The following is a 19947-nucleotide window of genomic DNA, read 5'->3' on the forward strand; positions in this document are numbered from 1 at the left end:
ACACACACACACACACACACGTTCAAAAACGTATACAGTTAGCACTGGGTAGTGAAAAATATGTTGGATGCGGCAAATTTACCTCTCATTTATGGACATCTGCACTCAAAAACGTCCATTGTTTTATGATTCTGTTTACACAAGGAGATGATGACATATAGTGCTTAAATGGAATAGTGTTTCCCTTGAATAAAGAAAAATATTGAAAACAGTATAGTTTTAGAAGTGTTGGAACCTGCATCTAAAAAGCTCCCAACATACTGAGCCTTTGACCCAGCAGTGTTAATCAATGCACCTGTCCACACACTGCCTCACTAGTTCTATCGCCCTTTTCACAGCAACCATTTTGAGGTGGAAAAGCAGGAAGTAAAGCAGGTGTAACCAATAACATTAATGAGGGCCCTGGCACTGGAACACCTAAATGGAATGGAACCATCACTAATGGTATTGGTTACACCTGCTTAATTTCCTGCTTTACCACCTGAAAACGGTTGCTGTGAAATGGGTCTATGGCACTGTCCTGCTACACCTGTCTGCACTCTTAAAGTAATATACTGTAACACCAACTTGTCCTTACTTTTCAGCCTTTCTTCCGGTTACTCCAGAACAAAGCTCAAGTTTCCAGCATTGTTCAAGAAGTTCAGTCTAAAAAAGAAGCACCAAGAGAGGATTGTGCCTGGTTGCAATGTGTAAGTTCTGAATTTGTAAAAAAAAAAAAAAAAAAAAAAATCCTGATGTTTATGTGCATGTCATTTCTCCATCTGGACATTATATAACTTTTCACATGTGAAAAAGTGGTTTAAAAGCTAATGTCTAATGTAATTAAATTGATTCATATGCCATGGGTTATCACATATGAGGAAATACAAAATAGTACATTTTGTTATGTGGACCAATACTTTTCCTGTTTCTGTCTTTTTTGAAAAGGGAGATGAGATCCTGGCGCAGGCTTTCAACCGAAGAGACCTTGTAAGATGTTTAAGGACAATAGATTTATCAACGGTTCTGTGCCAAGCCATAATTCTCCTCAGGATACACACAACCTTATTTGAGCGTGGTAGAAGTTAGAAGACCTTACCCGACCTCAAAAAACCCTGGAACGTTAAATGCAAGCTTTTATCTACAGTATGTGTTCCTGACAAGACATTGCCCCATGTCCACATTATTTATTCTAGGCTTAATTCCCCCAGCTGGTGCTATGGGATTTGGTTCAGCTGTCCCAATGGGCCCAACGTCCCATTATGAGACCCCCTGGTAACAGATGGCCTCCTGAGGACACTCCTTCCACATCCTCGGCTGAACACAAACTATTTAATTTATTTTTTTATTTATGGTAACTTGACTAGCTGATTTTTTTAATAAAATTATTTTTAAGAGTACGCGCCCCCCCTGCTAATGCTCAGCACCCTAAAGGTCATACTATGTGGGTTTGAAAATCTGTAAGCAACAGTGTCACCTGAAAGAAGTGTAAGCTAAAAACTCAGCATCAGGAAAGTCAAGACAATTTTCTACTTTCCTCTGTACATCATTCATGACACATTAAGTATTAATGTGGCTGAAAATAAACGTGACGGCAGTGGGAGATTTCTGAACAGTATAATGTGGTGAATATTACTGCATGATAAAGAACAGTATAATGTGGTGAATATTACTGCATGATAAAGAACAATAACGTGCCACAAAAGACTCGTCCATCCACGAAAGTGGATTATGAACTCAATTCATCGAGCATCTGGCAAGTATTCCATGTTAGAAGATTTTAGAATACGGGTATCAGATCATCACTTTCATGGAAATAGCCTTTGTCCCTTTTGTGTTACCATATGCGCACAGATCAGTTCAAAAATATACACCCATTCTCACTCACGGCCACAAGCAATGAATATGCACATATGCTGTCCTGGTTGTGCTTACCATTCTGAGAGGAAAAGAGGCTTAAATGTAGAGTAGAATCAATCTTAAATCCAGGTCACTCACTGTTAGAGGCATTGTTGTTTGGCTACAATCAGTAGTATTAAGGGCATTGCTGTTTTGTCAGTTATTTACAGTTGTGCAGAATGAAGCAAGAAAGCGGTTTCTTGTCATGCTGGTTTGGTGACTAACTGTGTGCCTGTGAAATACACAGCATGATACACTCAAGAGTCATAGTTCGATACATGGTGTGTGACTCTGCCTTTTAATACCATTTGTTTAAGCAACATCCGACTTGGGAATGAACTGGCATCAGCAATAGGCTACTGCCTGTCAAAGCCACATGAAAAACAAAGGGTTGTGAGAATGGTATGGTACCACTTGATTTCACAATCTATTTACTGAATTCCAAGATAGTGACCTGGTAGTGCAAATCACGGGTGGAGCAGACGAGGGGACAACTCCCTGAGGTAGGTCAGACTGAAGTGAGGCAATTACCAGCTCAGGCACCACAAAACAGGATCTTTGGTGGGCAGCCTTGGTGGAACAAAACAACGGCACAAGTCAACCATTACTCCAAGCATTTGTGCATTCCTTTGCCTAAGTACTGTGTGTTTTGAGTACTTGGTGGAAAACATAAATGCCTGAAGTACTGTGCTTATGTAGAAATGGATGTGCAGTTGATTTGTTGCTCAGGGAGTCCCTCTAGTATCATCAGCCCTGCATGTCTTGGAAACAAGAGAGCCCACGTTCACTCTTAAGCACTGGTGGAAACACCAGTTTTAACGGATATTTGTTATGTCATAATAGAAACCAGCTTAGTGAAATTGTCAGGGCATGCATGGCTCAACATGTCTAACAAGGATACAGATGGCTATTGCTTCATTATTCGTAACCAACAGTATCACAGAATGTAGACATTAACCACAGATGCAAGTAATGATCACGCCTTATAGTCTATATAGCCCGTGTCATTTTAATTAATAACCAACAAGTATAATTCTTCTTGGTATTTATTTAGGGTTTCAGGCCAAAATCACTTACACATTTATATTTATATATATATATGAAGAGTTAATTTATACAGTATAAATACATCAATATATAAAATTAAATGATAAAAAATCCAAATGGAGATACCTGTTTTTGCAAATGAACTCTTCATATATATACAGTATATATATATATAAACAAAATTGCTATTCTATTTGAAGCATAGCCACCCAGAACAGGAAAATAAAGACTCAAATTGGTGTGAGACTTCACAATGGGTGGAGTGATTTAAGTCCGTAGAATAATAGAAAGGTTTGATTCTTAGTTTGATGGCTCTGTTGTACTCATGACTGAGGAGAAGCAATCGCTCCACACCTTTGGTTGAAGGGTACAAAAAAGGAACTCTGCATGACTTTGGTAATAAGACATCTTTATTGATCATTTGGAGAGACATGCTAGATCTCTGGACAGTGTGAATGGAGAGCCAGCTCTGAATCAATCAATCAAGTCTTCTACACAGAGCTGTGACAGAAGATACGCACCCTCAGGGAAAGGCCATGGCCCCCACCCTCCAAAGCAGACCCCATGGCCTCCACCCTCCAAAGCAGACCCCATGGCCCCCACCCTCCAAAGCAGACCCCATGGCCTCCACCCTCCAAAGCAGACGCCGACACGCAAAGACATTTGTTGCTGCATCACTGAAACATTGATCCATTTCTAGGAATGTTACAATGGTCATATTCCTGTGGGAAACAAGGGTGGATCCTATCCTCGTATAAGTGGAATCAAACCAGTATAAGTACAAATACAAACAAGTTTACATAGCAACCGATCAATCATTTTGTCCTCAATTAAAAATAAATACCCATGCCCTTTCCCAAAAAGTGCTCTCCTTACAAGGCTCCATGGTCATTAGTGAGCGCAATACATTCCTGTTTCAGGATAAGAATAGAAACCGATGAGAAAAAGCTGCGGCAGCAACACAGAGGTCTGATAGACAAAGATACACCTACTCTTTATTTTTGGTATGCATGAGCAGGCATTAGTGGGCACACAGAAAATGAGATGACACTTAATTCACAATTGTAATTAATCTAGCATCTCAACATGATTGCTCATATCTCTCCACCGTTCCCACACCGTTTGGAGAATTTCAGTGGGGCTTTCAAGCAAGGCTGTCTGACAACTGCCGCCTTGCTGATGTTAAGCTAAAGCAGTCGTTTTTAAAAGTCATCTCCAGATGTCTCCTCACATAACATCAAGCGGCTGTCAAGCAGCATTTGTATAAATAACCAGTAGCAAAGAAGAAAACAATGAAATAACATCAATTGTTCCATCTCAAGGGGTTCTATAAGTCAGCATCTGCAATTCAACCTGTCATTCCCTAACCCACAAAAGAGTGTGTGTTCCAGCTAAGGTCTCCTGTGGCACTGGATCCAACTCAGCCTCGTATTTGGCTCATTACGTGGGTTAGAAAGGTTCACTAGTATTCACAAGAGTGCTCCTCTTTTGTAAAGGTGTGAAGAATTCATACGCATTTTATTCTACACTAACGTTCAAGACAGCACTCCAAATGTAATGGAGTTTACCATGTTTGTAAGACTTACATTTTCACTCTAATTCTAAAACATGTTAAAAAGTGCAGTAACATATCACTTCAAAGACAATTTGAATCAAAGTGGCGTTTTCAACACTGGTTGAACTTATCACCAGCACATTAAGATACCTGGCTGTAAAAGAATAAGACCAGGTTCAGTTAAAACAACGTTGCAGGATTGCATAATGCCTACTTCAGTAGTAGTAACAATTTAAACGCAAGCAGCAAAGTAAACCTCATCTTAGTGGGGACACATCACATGTTTGTGTGACAGCTTTTGAATTATGTGATTATGTGATATTTACAATGAAGCTTTTCTTAACTTCATATTAACCTGAAAGGTCGACATGTGCAAATTAGTCTTTTCTTTGTTTGACAGGACTGAAACGGCAATGAGCAGCCATGAACATCAAGATCACCAGGTGAACAGGTGCACTGATCGTCAAACTATGTCAAGGTCTGATTCCAGTATACAGATCAGCACACAGGGAACGCTGCATGTTCCTCTATGAGGCAAGGCAAGGCCTTTGATTCACCAGGCAGAGCCCAACTGTCCACCGCTCACATATTGTATGCAGACCATCGTAATCACAACTACTAAGATATCACACAATGCAACAACAGATGTCACATACCGGTACATGTGAGTGGGGGGGCGGGGCCTACAGTATGGCATTCTGCAAACGACCTAAATGGTGACAAAAGTCTGTCAATAATGTGGCAAGAACATGGGTTTCTACAATGACTTGGCAGTGCCCCTCTATAACTGCATCCTACGGTTGACTATACAGAAAGCATACATTTATACACACACACACACACGTGCGCGCGCACACGCACAAACACACGCACACACGCACAATAAAAGATATTTTCCAAAGTCAAGTATACAAATCCAGTTCAACAGTATTCATAAACGGACTTTTGTCTAGTCGTTATCAGAGAGTGCATTAAGTCACTGTGTAATGTTAGCATTTTACATAATTCAAACTTGTGTACACTGGTAAACAGTACCTATGCTCAAAATCTATGCATGCATTAGATACTCAGATGTTACTGATCAGTTTGTCCTGTAACCTCTAAATGTCAGTTATCCCTCAAGCTCTCAAACATAGAACATGGTTGTCTGCTTCTTAAGAAAACACAAACAAAACAAAAAACTAAACTAAACTTTACAGAGAGATTTCCCTGAATTTACAAAAATACAAAAGAAAACCGGAATCCATACCTTACTAGTTAAACAGAAGTATACACATTATGCAACTTGGGGACCTTTTTCACCTCATCTTTTTTGTTGTTGTTGCTATTTTTAAGACTTTTTGGCAGTTTCATTAACAAAGTAGGCTGCACTACTTTATAACCAAATTCATATATTGCTAGTTCCAACCAATGAACAATAATCAGGTAAGGAGGCCAAATTCCAACATGCAAACACAACTGGTGGTTAACCAACAGGAAGGAAGCAACATACAAGCATGTGGTGTAAATCATGTTTTCCAATATGGTACCGAGCATTAACAGGAGCAGCCGCCTTCAGTAGTCGGGGGCTCTTGTGGTTTGTCCAACTTGATGTCAATCACTGGAGAAGAGCGTTAAGGAAGCATTTGAAACCAACAGTAATGAACATTAGCAAATCAGAGATGGGAAAAATAGACACATTCTTTACTGAAGTATAAGTAGTTACTTGTGTAAAAAAAGACTGGTTAAAGTATAAGTACTGATTCAACTTGTTTACTCAAGTAAAAGTAAAAAATGACAGGCTCTGAAATGTAATTAAGTATAAAAGTAAAAAGTAATTCTAACGGCTGTTTCTGTGCAAAGCTAACTGAACCTCACTTCATATTAAGATAACTAGAATTTTTTGATTCTAGGGTGGGGACTCTGGAGACGATGAACCGAGCACGCATGGACACACAGCTCTACAATTATAGTAGTAGGATTGGCTACAGGTGGTGTATGCTGATGGTATTTAATCTCTGGTCCTGGATTTGTTTGAAACAGTCACTGAATAACTCAATCTAGGAAATAAATAAAAAGTCAGTTTTCAAGTCAGTTTTGGTAGAGCACAAAGTCTCTCAAGTTCTTCATCACTTGTGTTAGTGGTAGAGAGTGGACTTGGTTCAGGCGATGTATGCCCAGCGATTGGTGGATCAGGATCCGACACACATGGGCCAGACTGCGAGGACATGTTTTGGCCTCCAGAAAGACCCTGAGAGCCTCGGGATCTGTCCTCTCCTCCAGCTGTGCCTGCTCCCAGGTCACCAGGGCCAGGTCGGCGCCGTGGTCCAGGAGCAGCTGGACGAAGGCCACGTCATGCCAGAGCCACAGCACCGTGTCCAGCAGGAGAGAAGCCGCGTAACGGGTCAGAACAGATGCGGCGTGGAGCAGCAGGCAGAAGCAGTCCAGGTGGTTGCGGCACCCACTGATGCAGAGAGGAGAAACGCTGTCCTTGTCAACTGCGGCATGGAACCTGATGAGTTCTTGCAGTATGTCCAGCCTTCCATCCTGGGCAGCGATGTAGACCGGGGTGTATTGGCAGCGTCCACCTCTGTTGGGGTCGGCCCCGGCTTCCAGGAGGATCCAGATGCAGTCCAGGTGACCATCGGCCACGGCCAAGAGAGGCATGGACTGGAGGTGGAGCCCATGTGATCAACTGGGTCTACCTGGGCTCCTTGGGTAATCAGGTAGGCCACACAGGCAGCGTGACCCAGACTGGCAGCGTGCCCCAGAGGGGTGTTCCCAGTTCCACAGGTGTACCACCACGAACAACACCGCTCATTGATCAGCCTTCTGAAGCAGTCTTTCTGCAGCAGGGTCCTCAGTTTGTCCAGGTCTCCTGCATAGGCGGCATCATGGAGCGAGTCACCATGCGCTGCTCGAGCACCCATTCCTTCAGGTCTGTCAGAGTACATCACCGACTATGTGTACGAGTCAAACGGAAGGCTTTATGAAGGGATAATTTGTTTGAGTCACATCACCGATGACCTCACTGACTTCGTCTGTGACATCATCAGTGATACATCTAGTGATTTATGACCGGATGATGGCCGTCGAGCAGAGAGGGAGGTCGGCGTGCTGGCAGGAGGACCGAGAGGTCCGGGAAGACAGAGGGTCGAATAGGAGAGCGAGGAGGGGGTGTTCCCCCGAGTCTGAATTTGTGTAATATTCTGTGAGAGGCAACAATGTGCCACAAGGCATCCAGTCTGCCGGAAAGCCATTAGAAGAAGTAATTTATGTCACAATGTCTATGAGTGTGAAGGCAAAATGTTGTAGTGCCCTCCCCCCCACCGTGTGCGCATTAGCAGCTTTTGTTTTTTCCCTGCACAAAATTCATGCCAGACCTCTGAAAAGTGTTTTGGCAAATTTTGGAGGCGATCGGAGCAACGGCGCATCTTGCAACTCCGGACAGACATGCCTGTATAGTGGTAGGATTTGAAGACTAGCAGATCCCCTCCAAACATGTTTTAAGATGTATACACTCTTCTTTGATTAATAATTTGTGTGATATGGTTTTTCCACAAAAAAGGCTGGGAGAGCACGAGATACGAGAGGCAGACTACGTTACATCATCAGGCTAAAGTAAGTTAACCTGACGCTGCCAGATGGACGGTATAGCTCCACATACGTATCACTACATCGAGAGAATCTCTTTTGATCTCGCGAGGTTATCCATCTTGCAAGCAAGGTTAAAAATAAGTAGCCTGTTTCGAAAATGTAAGGAGTAGAAAGTACAGATATTTGTGTTAAAATGTAGGGAGTAAAAGTAAAAGTTATCAGAAAAATACTCAGCAAAGTACAGATACCTGAAAATCCTACTTAAGTAGGCTACAGTAACAAAGTATTTATACTTCCCATCTCTGTAGCAAATCTACTGTAGGCTACATGGTTGTATTAAATTACATCAAATGCACCTGAATGGACCATATACATAAACAAGTGTTTTGTAATAGAAAATTGAAGGTGAAAGTGAGGTCGTCTCTTATTTTTCCATAGCATTAGCAGAAGAGTCAAAGCCATGTTTTTTTAATGGGAGCCTGTAGTATGGCCTTAACGCCACTGGATGATGCTATTTCCTATGGATCTATTGCGACAAGGAAACAGAGATAAGGCATCAACAGTTCAAATTGTTAAAATGGTACTGTCTAGTTTCAGTTAAATTAATTTATTGACAGTCATGGACATTTCAGAGATGGACAACCCATCTGGAGCGAGAGCGGCTGCTGAGAAGGGGGGCGGTGAATGCTAACTTGCCAAGTAGGAGTAAATATTCTACCTTAGCTTATCTGATACCATGGACATACACAAGTTCTTCAACTGAAGAGGAATCACCTCCTCTAGCATTAGCAGGTTCATATCAAAGTGACAATGGATGTTGGCTGAAATCACTGGAATTGCTGTGTAACTAAGCTGATGCACACTGGTGAGACAATGAGTTGTTGCTGTCAAAGCTCAAGTGATTTTGCAGTTCTTCATTTATGATGCACATAAGGCCTTATTCACACCCATCTGATTATTCATTTGCCCTTTGTTTACCTAACACTGAGATGAGAATGAGGTGCACGCCTCCTCTGCAAGATGACATGTGTTTTCATGATTGAGTGCTTGCAAAATGCTTCCATATCTATAGGTAGTGAATGCAATAAGGGACTTACTCATTTTTCTGGCCAAATTATGAACGTACAAATACTGTGGCCCACATAATGAATGTTGGCTACGTTAGACTGGAAACACTGCCCCCCTGTGGTTTTGCAAATGCCCATCCTACAATGGGGTTCTGTCACTGGTGCAAACTGTCAAATGCTGCAGTTGAAGAGTGAGAGGGAAAGATAGAGTGTGTGTGTTTGTGCGTGCATGTGTGTGTGTGTGTGTGTGTACACTGTACATGTTTTTCCCCCTTTATGCTGGCATGCCTTGTGGGAGTCATTTGAAGGGCGGTCTTTAAATGCTACATATGGTTGAGCATTCCCATAGGAAGGATCACCAACATTACCAAACCAAATGAGCAGCCTCAGTGTTAGACATTTCCTGGCGCCTGATTGCTGCATGTGTATGGGACCCCCTGGACAATGAGATTAATCACCAATACTTTCTGCCACCACCACCAGTGGGAGTACTTGGGGGAAAATGACATTCTTTTCACATTGTAGGGGCGTGCCGAAGTAGTTTCTAAGGTTAAAAGCCTGCAATAGCTGTTCGGCTTAACACTGCAGTAGGCATCTTTGCACGTTGGCGGCTCCAAATGACAATGAGACGAGCCGTTTTTAACTTCAATACCCAGAAATCATATGACCAAACCCAGAGGGGGGAAATATTGTATTAATTTGTAAACACAATTAAGTAGTAGCATACCCTATCCCCTACCTGGTGCTTTCTTCTGAGCAGGAATAAATATGAGCCCCATGTGGTGTTTTTCTTTTCTTTTCTTTTCCTTTTTGATGATCTCTTATCAAAATGATGAGCACTTGATCTGAGACTATAGCACCCTCTTTACTCTCCCTATCTGCAGAACTGCAGTGGAGATAATAGGCAGTCAGTGACTAGGTAGGAAATTGCTGTAGAGAAAAACAACAGAGACTGTGGCCCACATGCCTTGACATCCACCATAAATCAGTGTGACCCACCCATCCCCAATTTGAAACAGGCATTTACAAGGAACAGAGCGCAAACTGAGAATATTGTTTCAATATCTATTGAATTTTCCACCTCTAGCCCAAACCGCATCACTGAGGGGGAGGGATTCATCATCAACATAAACAGCAGAGAAACCATAGTGAGGAGACAGCATGCTTGATATAAATTACAGGTGAATGATAAGCTATTTTTTCTTGCAGGCCCTCTGAGGCTGTACACTGGTGTGTGTGTGTGTGTGTGGGGGTGTGTGTGTGTGTAGCCTGGACTGGACTGGAGCTCGAGACTTCGCCCCTCTCCCGATCGATACTGTTCAGAATGCAATAACAACAGAGGAGCTGCCGATGTCGGCAGAGGCACAGAGATCCCGAGGAACTGTCATCCCCTGCCGTCCATCACCCTGACAATCCGCCATAAACCTTAACTACATCCTCATCCTTTCCCTCTACCTCACACAGCTCACTCCCATGTCCAATTACACCTCATTAAAACATGGATAGAAAGCAGGAAGAGGGATAAAGCTAATTGGCTGAGCGCGGGTTATGCACTGTGACAAGGGAAAATGGCCGACCGCAAAAACGGCAAAAGGCTGCTCTGAACAGCTCAGAGGGCTGTCGGATTATTGAGTTTATTATTGAGGCCGTGCACTTAGCAAAGGCTGGACAAGTCGCAGTAAACCATGATTGGTGGGCTATAATCAGCAGAGCACAGGGAAGACTAGATGTAGGCATTCCCAAAATACACCAAGGTCAACATCTGCTTTGTGCTTTGAAAATGGTGAAGTAGCTGCAGTAGATTAGGACACCTTGTCAGACAGCTTCAGTGGGAAGGAATAATGACAATCAAAGACAATTTCATAAATCACCCACAGTTACCATAGAGATGGCATCCTACACTGTGTGCTGAGGGGACTATGAAAGACTGGTCCTGTCAGAGGAGTCATCACTAACTACATTAAGCACAGTTGACTTACAGTAAATCCGTAGCGCCTACAAAATAAAGCAGTAGCCTTCATTTTTCCCGAGTTGAGTGAAAATGTGTCCAGTGTCCAATGTCTTTAGATCAGTGGTTCTCAAAGTGGGGTCCGGGGACCTCCAAGGGTCCTTGAGGGGGCTCCAGGGGTTCCCCAACAAAAAGGGGGATAATTTATTTTCATTATAATTCCATCCATAATGACAGAATGTATGACTATTTTGGTCATGGGGTTCATACACTTTCTGTAATAAAACATCTAACAGCTCAAATCTTATCACATGGGGGACCCCGGGAATGGGGGTCTCACCGTGGTCTCATTTGTGTCAGTTTAGGGGTCTTTGACAGGAAAAAGGTTGAGAACCACTGGTTTACATAACCATGGAGTGTTAAATACAGCTCAGGAAAATTCTGGAAATGAGAAAACCAAACCAAACCTCACAGAGGGATATGGTTGCAAAATCTAATTTAAAGTAAGCCTTTTCATTACGGTAAATATAGATTTCTAGCAGCTCAAATCAAAACACAGTCAGATATCAAACAAGCTAAAAACCATAGCAAAGAAGAGCGGAGATGTATTATGTGTGAAATGCCTCTTTAATGTAGCTGACTTAAGGATTTGTGAAAAAGTTCTGAATGAATTGTTTAAAGTAAGAGAGTATGGTGTTTTGTTCCACAGAATCCATGAGAAAATCTTTTCTTATCCGACTTAGAAAAATAAGTGTTCATAGTTCTGAGAGAGGTGCTAACCACACATTCACTGCCTCTTTGCTACCCATGCCTGATACATTTTACAGATATAAAAATCAATGCAAGACAATAAAGCTTCTGGCATACTCTTCGCGCACGCGCTGGAGGCGGGGCTCCGAGGAGGGCGCACGCACTCTGCGCAGGCCAAAACAGAACATACTCAGTGCTCAGCTCGCTCCTCCAGGCAGTCTGAATGAAATTGAATGTAACGTTCCCAATTCTATGTATTAAATTATAAAAAACGACCCTCAACATTTGGGAAGGCTAAGCCACACAACTAGTTCGCTATAATCGAACGTCATGCTTCAAAGGTGACTTTACGACGGTGAGGACTCAATCACAGCAGATATCCGCTGATAGCCTACCACGGAGATCTCACAGGCACAGGCAGCAAAACCCGACGCGCTGATAGAAAAATCTCCATGGACGCGCCGCGCTGCGCTCAGGCCTCGCCCCCCGACACGCCCCGTGCGATGACGTCATAATCGCCGCGCGCCCTATGCGCTTGGCTGGGCGCGAAGAGTATGCCAGAAGCTTAAGGGAGCCCAGACAGCCTATTCAGCTGCTGACGAAAATCCAACAGTGGACTATTTCACACAAAATGACAATAAGAACATCTGCAAAAGTCTAGTCTGCTGGATTCATCTCCTTTGTCACCAAAATTATAAAAACTGACAAATAAAGGGTGTCTCTTTGTTGTAAGGAAAGATACTGAATTTATTCCAAAGACACTGCCTAGATTAATGTAGTTATCACAGCAAGTATATTTGACTGTGGGTGTGTGTGTGTGTGTGTGTGTGTGTGTGTGTGTGTGTGTGTGTGTGTGTGTGTGTGTGTGTTTATAGTTTGTAACAGAGGAAAAATCTAAGTTGCTCTCAACAGTTGTGAGTTATTGTAATTTGCATTGTTTTGCAATTGTGAATACTGCTGTCTGAGCAAAGGAGAAATGTGTTAAGGCATGATCTAGCCTCACAACCCATATTTTTGCTTAGTCATATTAAGTCGCGACTCAAATTTCAGATTTGGACCACTTTGAAAATGGCCTCGCCTAAATTTGGAGCGTTATTTAGCCCCGTTCCTGACAAGCTAGCAAGAAATGGTTGGTACCAATGGATGCCTTATAGTTTCATATGATGCCATAATCATTACTCTAGCTATAATTCAGCCCGCTATAGCCTCTGAAAGACAGTCATGTCAGCCGTGGACATCTTCTAGGTTTAGAAAGAAAAAAAAATTCATCCAAACATCCACGACCCACTCAAAATGGCCCCACGACCCGACCCACCAGTTGGGAACCACTCCTTTATGAGAATGAATACCAGAAGAAAGCCAAAGCAGCAACTCCTCGATAAAGCTTCCACAGGTGAGGCTGTGAATTGGCAGCAGAGGTGTCTGTCACTCCTGTCACTGCATTCAATTAGCCAGCCAAGGCCTGCCGATCCACCACAGACAGAACTGCATGGCCTGCTAGCTATACCCCCTGACCCTGTTCTGCATGGCCTGCCAGCTATACCCCCTCACCCTGCTCTGCATGGCCTGCCAGCTATACCCCCTCACCCTGCTCTGCATGGCCTGCCAGCTATACCCCCTGACCCTGCTCTGCATGGCCTGCTAGCTATACCCCCTCACCCTGCTCTGCATGGCCTGCTAGCTATACCCCCTGACCCTGCTCTGCCTGGCCTGCTAGCTATACCCCCTGACCCTGCTCTGCATGGCCTGCCAGCTATACCCCCTCACCCTGCTCTGCATGGCCTGCCAGCTATACCCCCTCACCCTGCTCTGCATGGCCTGCTAGCTATACCCCCTGACCCTGCTCTGCATGGCCTGCCAGCTATACCCCCTCACCCTGCTCTGCATGGCCTGCCAGCTATACCCCCTCACCCTGCTCTGCATGGCCTGCCAGCTATACCCCCTCACCCTGCTCTGCATGGCCTGCTAGCTATACCCCCTGACCCTGCTCTGCCTGGCCTGCTAGCTATACCCCCTGACCCTGCTCTGCATGGCCTGCCAGCTATACCCCCTCACCCTGCTCTGCATGGCCTGCCAGCTATACCCCCTCACCCTGCTCTGCATGGCCTGCCAGCTATACCCCTTCACCCTGCTCTGCATGGCCTGCCAGCTATACCCCTTCACCCTGCTCTGCATGGCCTGCTAGCTATACCCCCTCATCCTGCTCTGCATGGCCTGCTAGCTATACCCCCTGACCCTGCTCTGCATGGCCTGCCAGCTATACCCCCTCACCCTGCTCTGCATGGCCTGCCAGCTATACCCCCTCACCCTGCTCTGCATGGCCTGCCAGCTATACCCCCTCACCCTGCTCTGCATGGCCTGCTAGCTATACCCCCTGACCCTGCTCTGCATGGCCTGCTAGCTATACCCCCTCACCCTGCTCTGCATGGCCTGCCAGCTATACCCCCTCACCCTGCTCTGCATGGCCTGCCAGCTATACCCCCTCACCATGCTCTGCATGGCCTGCTAGCTATACCCCCTCACCCTGCTCTGCATGGCCTGCTAGCTATACCGCCTGACCCTGCTCTGCATGGCCTGCTAGCTATACCCCCTCACCCTGCTCTGCATGGCCTGCAAGCTATACCCCCTCACCCTGCTCTGCATGGCCTGCCAGCTATACCCCCTCACCCTGCTCTGCATGGCCTGCAAGCTATACCCCCTCACCCTGCTCTGCATGGCCTGCTAGCTATACCCCCTCACCCTGCTCTTGTCAGGCAGTGGTGCTGAAACCCAGTTAGCAGGAGTGTCGTGCTCAAAGCTCATTCAATGGGACAAGTAGCTGAAAACTATAGTGTTTAAATCCAACACCAGTATACAGAGTTCACTCCTGGAAGGCCTTGAACGTAGAAGAAAGCAGAGAGTTAGCTGATCACACAAGGACTGCAATGAGGTCAGGAGGATAGTTTCCTCCCGTGTTATTATTTAAAAAGATTCTTTGGACTGTTTTTACTATCAAACTGGAATTTTTAAAATATGCTAATGTATCTGTGGGTCAAAGGATACTCCCCTCTTTGCTCGTTTCTTGCATACTTTCCATCCCTGGAAGAGCCGCCGCCACACGTCGAAACAGCTGGAAAGAAAAAGAAAGAGAATGAGGATGCAGTGACTTCTCTGCAGAGACAGGGATACACTCTTCACATTGAAAACTCATGCTCTATCCACACCTGGAGACTCAATCCGCTCACTCAGACAGGAGGCTCCCTGCATGTACTGTGGTCTTACTCTTAACACCGATTTCTCGCACAGATGTGTTGGATGATGGCCAGCAGTATAGAGCCTTTCCCATCACATCAGTTGCTTTGTGTTAAGCCCATTGGGTGCATCACATTAGTCCAATATACCACACTGTAAGAAAGTGGCAAGCTGCTTCAACATTACATAGTTATTTTGCTGCTTGAAATGTGAAGTCTAAATGATTTTTGTTGTTGTTGGAGCAATGGGACAGACTGAAGATATTCCAGATTTCCAAAGAGGGTCAAAATGTTTACCCTTAAGGAGCGAGGAAGCAACGACTACAAGTGCCAGTCATAAAGCTATATGCCAATCAATCACAGCACGTCTGTTCCATGCAGCTTATACACCGGTCAAACTGATATTCCAGGAAGTTTCTGTGAGTGGCATATCTCACTTTCTATTCCCCTCGGGACACATTCTCTGGTAACGAGGAAAGGCCGGCCGCCTATTTCCAGCAACATTATCCATCAGAAACCAATCACATATTGGTACTGCTAAATATTCTCCCCACTGCTGAAGAACAATTGGTGCTGCAGCTCAAAATAAGCTAGCATGTGTCAGACAGCCGCCATAGTGGTCAGCAGTTGCTAGAGCTGTTAAGCATGGTTAGCATGCGATTCTGATGTATGCTGCCCATCTGATTACAGTGAAGTCCATTGCACATTGCTCTAGTCTAGCTACATGTAGTCCCTAATGTATCACTGGCTCTAGCTAGTACAGTTTTATCCATGAAGGTCATAAGGAGCAGCCAGCACCCAGCAGGCTCAGTGGTGAGAACAAATGTCACAGCCATATTCATATTCTCTTAGGTTGAAATTATCATTTAAGTATTATTAGCTATGAAAATTCAGCAACAGTCTCATTTGTAATCCCTGAGCTAATTGTCTCATGATACTAAAGTGCGCAGCCAAGTTACAGACTTTTTTTCATTCGATTTTGTTCATAAAGTCTACAAGTTTGCAGGGAAGAGTGCCATCGTTGTCTGTAACCGTTTTTGAGAACGTTCATATAAAAGATCCATCATTTAAAGTAGTTAGGGCACGAGATGATATATAACCGTCAAAAGTTGCATACACATCTTTTGGAACATCTTATTTCTTCTTTCTATTGCAAAGTCTGAATGGAAAACATTTATCACATTTGCTACTACAGTATCAACAGAAATCCTCCATAAGCAAAGCAAGTCAATACGTTATATGGGTTTGCTCTGTTAGCCATTAATCCTCATGAATGACAGTGAAAATAATGTCTAACAGGTCAAATGAGCCCCTCAGCACGCACAGCATCTCAGCGTGTGGCGATGACACAGACAAACAGCGTGAACACTGGAGCCTTTGGAGGCGAGATTAGATCTTTGTTTTCTATGCTTCACACCACTCTGTTCCATCCTTGCATTTTCCTATTTGTATTCACAGTCCTTAAGGTGAAGAATAGGCTCCTCTGTTCGCAGCGCTACAGGGCGAGAGGCCATGGGCCTGCCAGCAGCACCATTCATTGACAGACACAATATAGCTCTGCTGTTGGTAGCGGTTATTCCGTACGGTGTGCCTTCATCTCACAACTTATTATGAAGTTAACAGACAGTCGTTGTTTTCAAACAAAGGTCTGTTACTCTGCTTAAACAAAGATGACCTTTGTTAACCCAGGCAACACTTCTTATTGTATCTGCAGCGCCAGCTGCACCAAATCTAAACACTAGAGTAACTACCGGTAATTAAACTTATCCACCTTATTTTTGCCGGCCATTTTGCCTTACGTTAAGTATGGGTTCTATTTCCGGTGTAACCAATTTAGATAACCCCCCAGCCCCTGACAAAAAAAACGTCTATGAGGATTTTACCCTTTTACAGCAGAGCCATTCTGCTCTACAGCCGTGTCGTTCGGGTGCTGGGATAACGTAATGCATTGTGGGTAGTCGGCTACTAACTGTGGCTAATGTTAGCGGCTAGCTAGCTATGTTACATGGCAGTAAAACGCCACCAAATTGATTTAACTTTTAACCATTTCGAGTAACACACATTTCGAGTTTCCATACGGACCTCCAGCGTTGGTTAGTTGTTTATAACGTGACTATATTTATAACTTTTATAACGGACTCCAGCTTCCGGTTTATAATTCGGGTCTGCAGCCAGAGTATAACAAAGGAAATGGCAAGCGGCAACAATGAGTCACGTTAAACCGGACCTTGTACCCACGATTCTTTTTTACAGTGGGGCATTCAAAAATAAGGTGGATAGACATAAAATATACCACTAAAGGAATTAATAAATGCATGAATAATTGATTGTATTGCTGGACTGGTGCTGGCATTACAGCTCCATTAGTGTTCTTGATTCAGATGAGGGTGATGAAGACAGCTTGCCTGGTGAAACACTGATGGATAATAAAAAAATCAACTTTAACATTGTACAACAAGAGGCACTTGAGCTGGCACAGTAACCACCGTAATTACCATGATATATTAAACAATCAGTTATGCTAATGAGGCCATGAATTAAGCTAATTAATGGAAATAATTAGCTTATTTTTATGTCAACATACTTGTCCTCGCATAACATGGTTGGTATAAATATGAACTGGGTATCTTAAAGCATTATGGAGTTATAATAGTTTCCAGAAATCCAGTTTTTCTTCATTAATATGCAAATTTCTGCAGCAAGGTTCTCTCAAAACTTAATGAGATCATCTATTCTACAGAGGGAACCAGTGGTGGTAGTATGATGTTTCTATCATGTATTGTTAGGGTTAGAGTTATTGTGTTCACAACAAAAGTGTCAACAACACACAGACAAAATGTCACCATGACGACATAAAATATGACCGCATTCATAATCTCCGGATATATTTCCATGGTTGTCTCTGTCAGCAGAGTACAGGGGACAGAATGGTTTGTGATCCTGTATCTCAGGTAACCCACTGGCCAAAGCCAACTCCCTCTGCTGAGAAGTCACTCACCTGTTTGACGTTGTATCCCGTCTTGGCGCTGGTCTCAATGAACATGACACTCAGCTCCTTAGCCCGCTGCTCCCCTTCTTCAATTGTGATTTGCCTGAGAACACACAGGCATGAATTCATCATCAAACCACTGAATCACAACACGCCACAGATCAGATTACATTCAGATCAGATTACATTCTGGCGTGCGGGCAAATCAGAGCTTGATTTAGTCATCTGAACATTTGACTGAAAAGGGAGAGTTGGTAAAGTGAATGTGTAACGATATGCTACAAAGAATCACAGCCAACCCCACACTATTTGCAGCTAAAGCTCCCGTTCTTTTAGGCTAGCAAGGATACACCAGACTTAATTAGCTGATGAGAGTGATTAATTGCATTGTGCAGTGAGAAATTAATAACACCCCATTTGCATGACAGTTTAATTAATTTGGCAGTCAATGTTTGGCCACAAATATGCCCGGCCTGTTCTTGGAAACACAGATTGTGTCAGGTGTCCATTAATACGAAGAGCAAGATCAGTGCTGTCCTGCTGACTGCAGCCCGTCAAGCCAGCCAGTCTGTGAACATGACTGTCTTCAATCACCCTGCCACTGCTCTTATGGGAAAAGCATGATGTAACCAATCCAGCCCCTTTGTTCCTCTCAACACTAAGAACATCTGAGCCCTTTTTCTAACGCACAAATACCACTTCCTTACTTTGAACTCATTCTCTAAATCTAAGTCAAGGTATCCTGTTGTCCAAAGCATCAAACACGGCAACATTAGAGTAAAGCGATCGCCCTTCTGCTTTAAATACCTCGACGTAGGCTGCTGGCATAACCGTGCAGAAGAAAGAGAAATCCAGGCTTTGTGAGATAGGAGAGGTTTCCACAGCAAGAACAAAAGCACTGCATTGGAGGGAGATATATTTACATAATAACACCACCTGACAGAATTGCACCAGGGCTGTGGCTATTTCTGGATGCATGACTGTGAGTTCCAACTTAAACAACACTGAGGCTTATTCATCATCAGACAGGCGGTTGGCAAGAAAGTTGTATAATGGATACACAATATGTCCCTTTCCTGGCAACATTCATGCAGACTAGCAGAGCGTTTGGAGGCTCAGAGCAGTTCTGACCTGACCCTAGTAGCACTTTTACATCTCTTCAACAGGAGATCAAACTAAGGCAGCTATACCATTACCATCCCCGATCATAACAGTAAATCAATCATAAACACAGTCGGCATAAGATTGAGAGGTAGCCTTTGTAGACATTATATGGGGTCGCGACCCGAGTTTCAAGAAATGGAGACCCTGTCACGTTACCTCATATCACCCTCCTCAATAGGCAATCAGCTCTCAACATGTCAAGTGTGACGTCTGTTATGAAGTGTCTCCTGATTCATCAGCCCATCCTCAATAGCCAATCAGCCCCTGTCATCTGTCAATATGACGTCTGTTATGACGTCGCTGCTGAGCCTATGACGTGGCAGTACATATAGCCATGGTCAGCACGTTATCATTCTCTTCCTGATCGTTCACCTCAGTGGCTGGCTGTACCTTGGGCTGATCGTCTTCTCTGGAGCGTGTTTCGCCCCACCCATCTCCCCAGTCCACCACCAACGTCTTGACTCCTGGAGATTTCCCTACAGGGGGGGATTCTCTATTCTAGACTGAGCAGATGCCCTCCTCTCTCACCACAAGAGGAGTGTCATATTACCACGGAGACATTGCGCCAAAATGAGTCACCATGCTATTTGTGAATAAAGCTTGCTTGTAAAAGTTTACCCACTGGTCTCTCGTGATTGAAATAGGCTACTACCTCAATATATCCATGGACCATGATGATGATCAGATTTTCTTCTCGTCACAGGTCGTTACATGTGGTTATCCCTGATTATTATTGGTATGAC

General features: G+C 43.9%; 2 protein-coding genes across 3 annotated transcripts in view; one reads left to right on the forward strand and one right to left on the reverse strand.

Annotated features, from left to right (window-relative positions):
- Positions 1-1601, forward strand: part of LOC310786427 (uncharacterized protein) — a 2892-nt gene extending 1291 nt beyond the window's left edge. Inside the window, exons 3-4 of the mRNA XM_083647634.1 lie at positions 585-689; positions 928-1601. Of these exons, the coding sequence (XP_083503760.1) occupies positions 585-689; positions 928-973 (151 nt within the window). The 3' untranslated portion in view covers positions 974-1601. The remainder of the gene's footprint in view (positions 1-584; positions 690-927) is intronic.
- Positions 1602-6015: 4414 nt separating this feature from the next.
- rab6ba (RAB6B, member RAS oncogene family a) overlaps positions 6016-19947 on the reverse strand; it is a gene marked incomplete at both ends in the record, with an annotated part of 70280 nt that continues 56348 nt past the window's right edge. The window contains 3 exons of one of the 2 annotated variants that reach the window (XM_083647152.1): positions 6016-6080; positions 14864-14930; positions 18050-18143. In XM_083647152.1, coding sequence (XP_083503278.1) covers positions 6016-6080; positions 14864-14930; positions 18050-18143 — 226 coding nt within the window. The remainder of the gene's footprint in view (positions 6081-14863; positions 14931-18049; positions 18144-19947) is intronic. The other variant, XM_083647153.1, reaches the window with a different exon arrangement.

This window comes from Poromitra crassiceps (assembly GCF_964638095.1).
Source record: "Poromitra crassiceps genome assembly, chromosome: 12".
Taxonomy (NCBI): Eukaryota; Metazoa; Chordata; class Actinopteri; order Beryciformes; family Melamphaidae; genus Poromitra; species Poromitra crassiceps.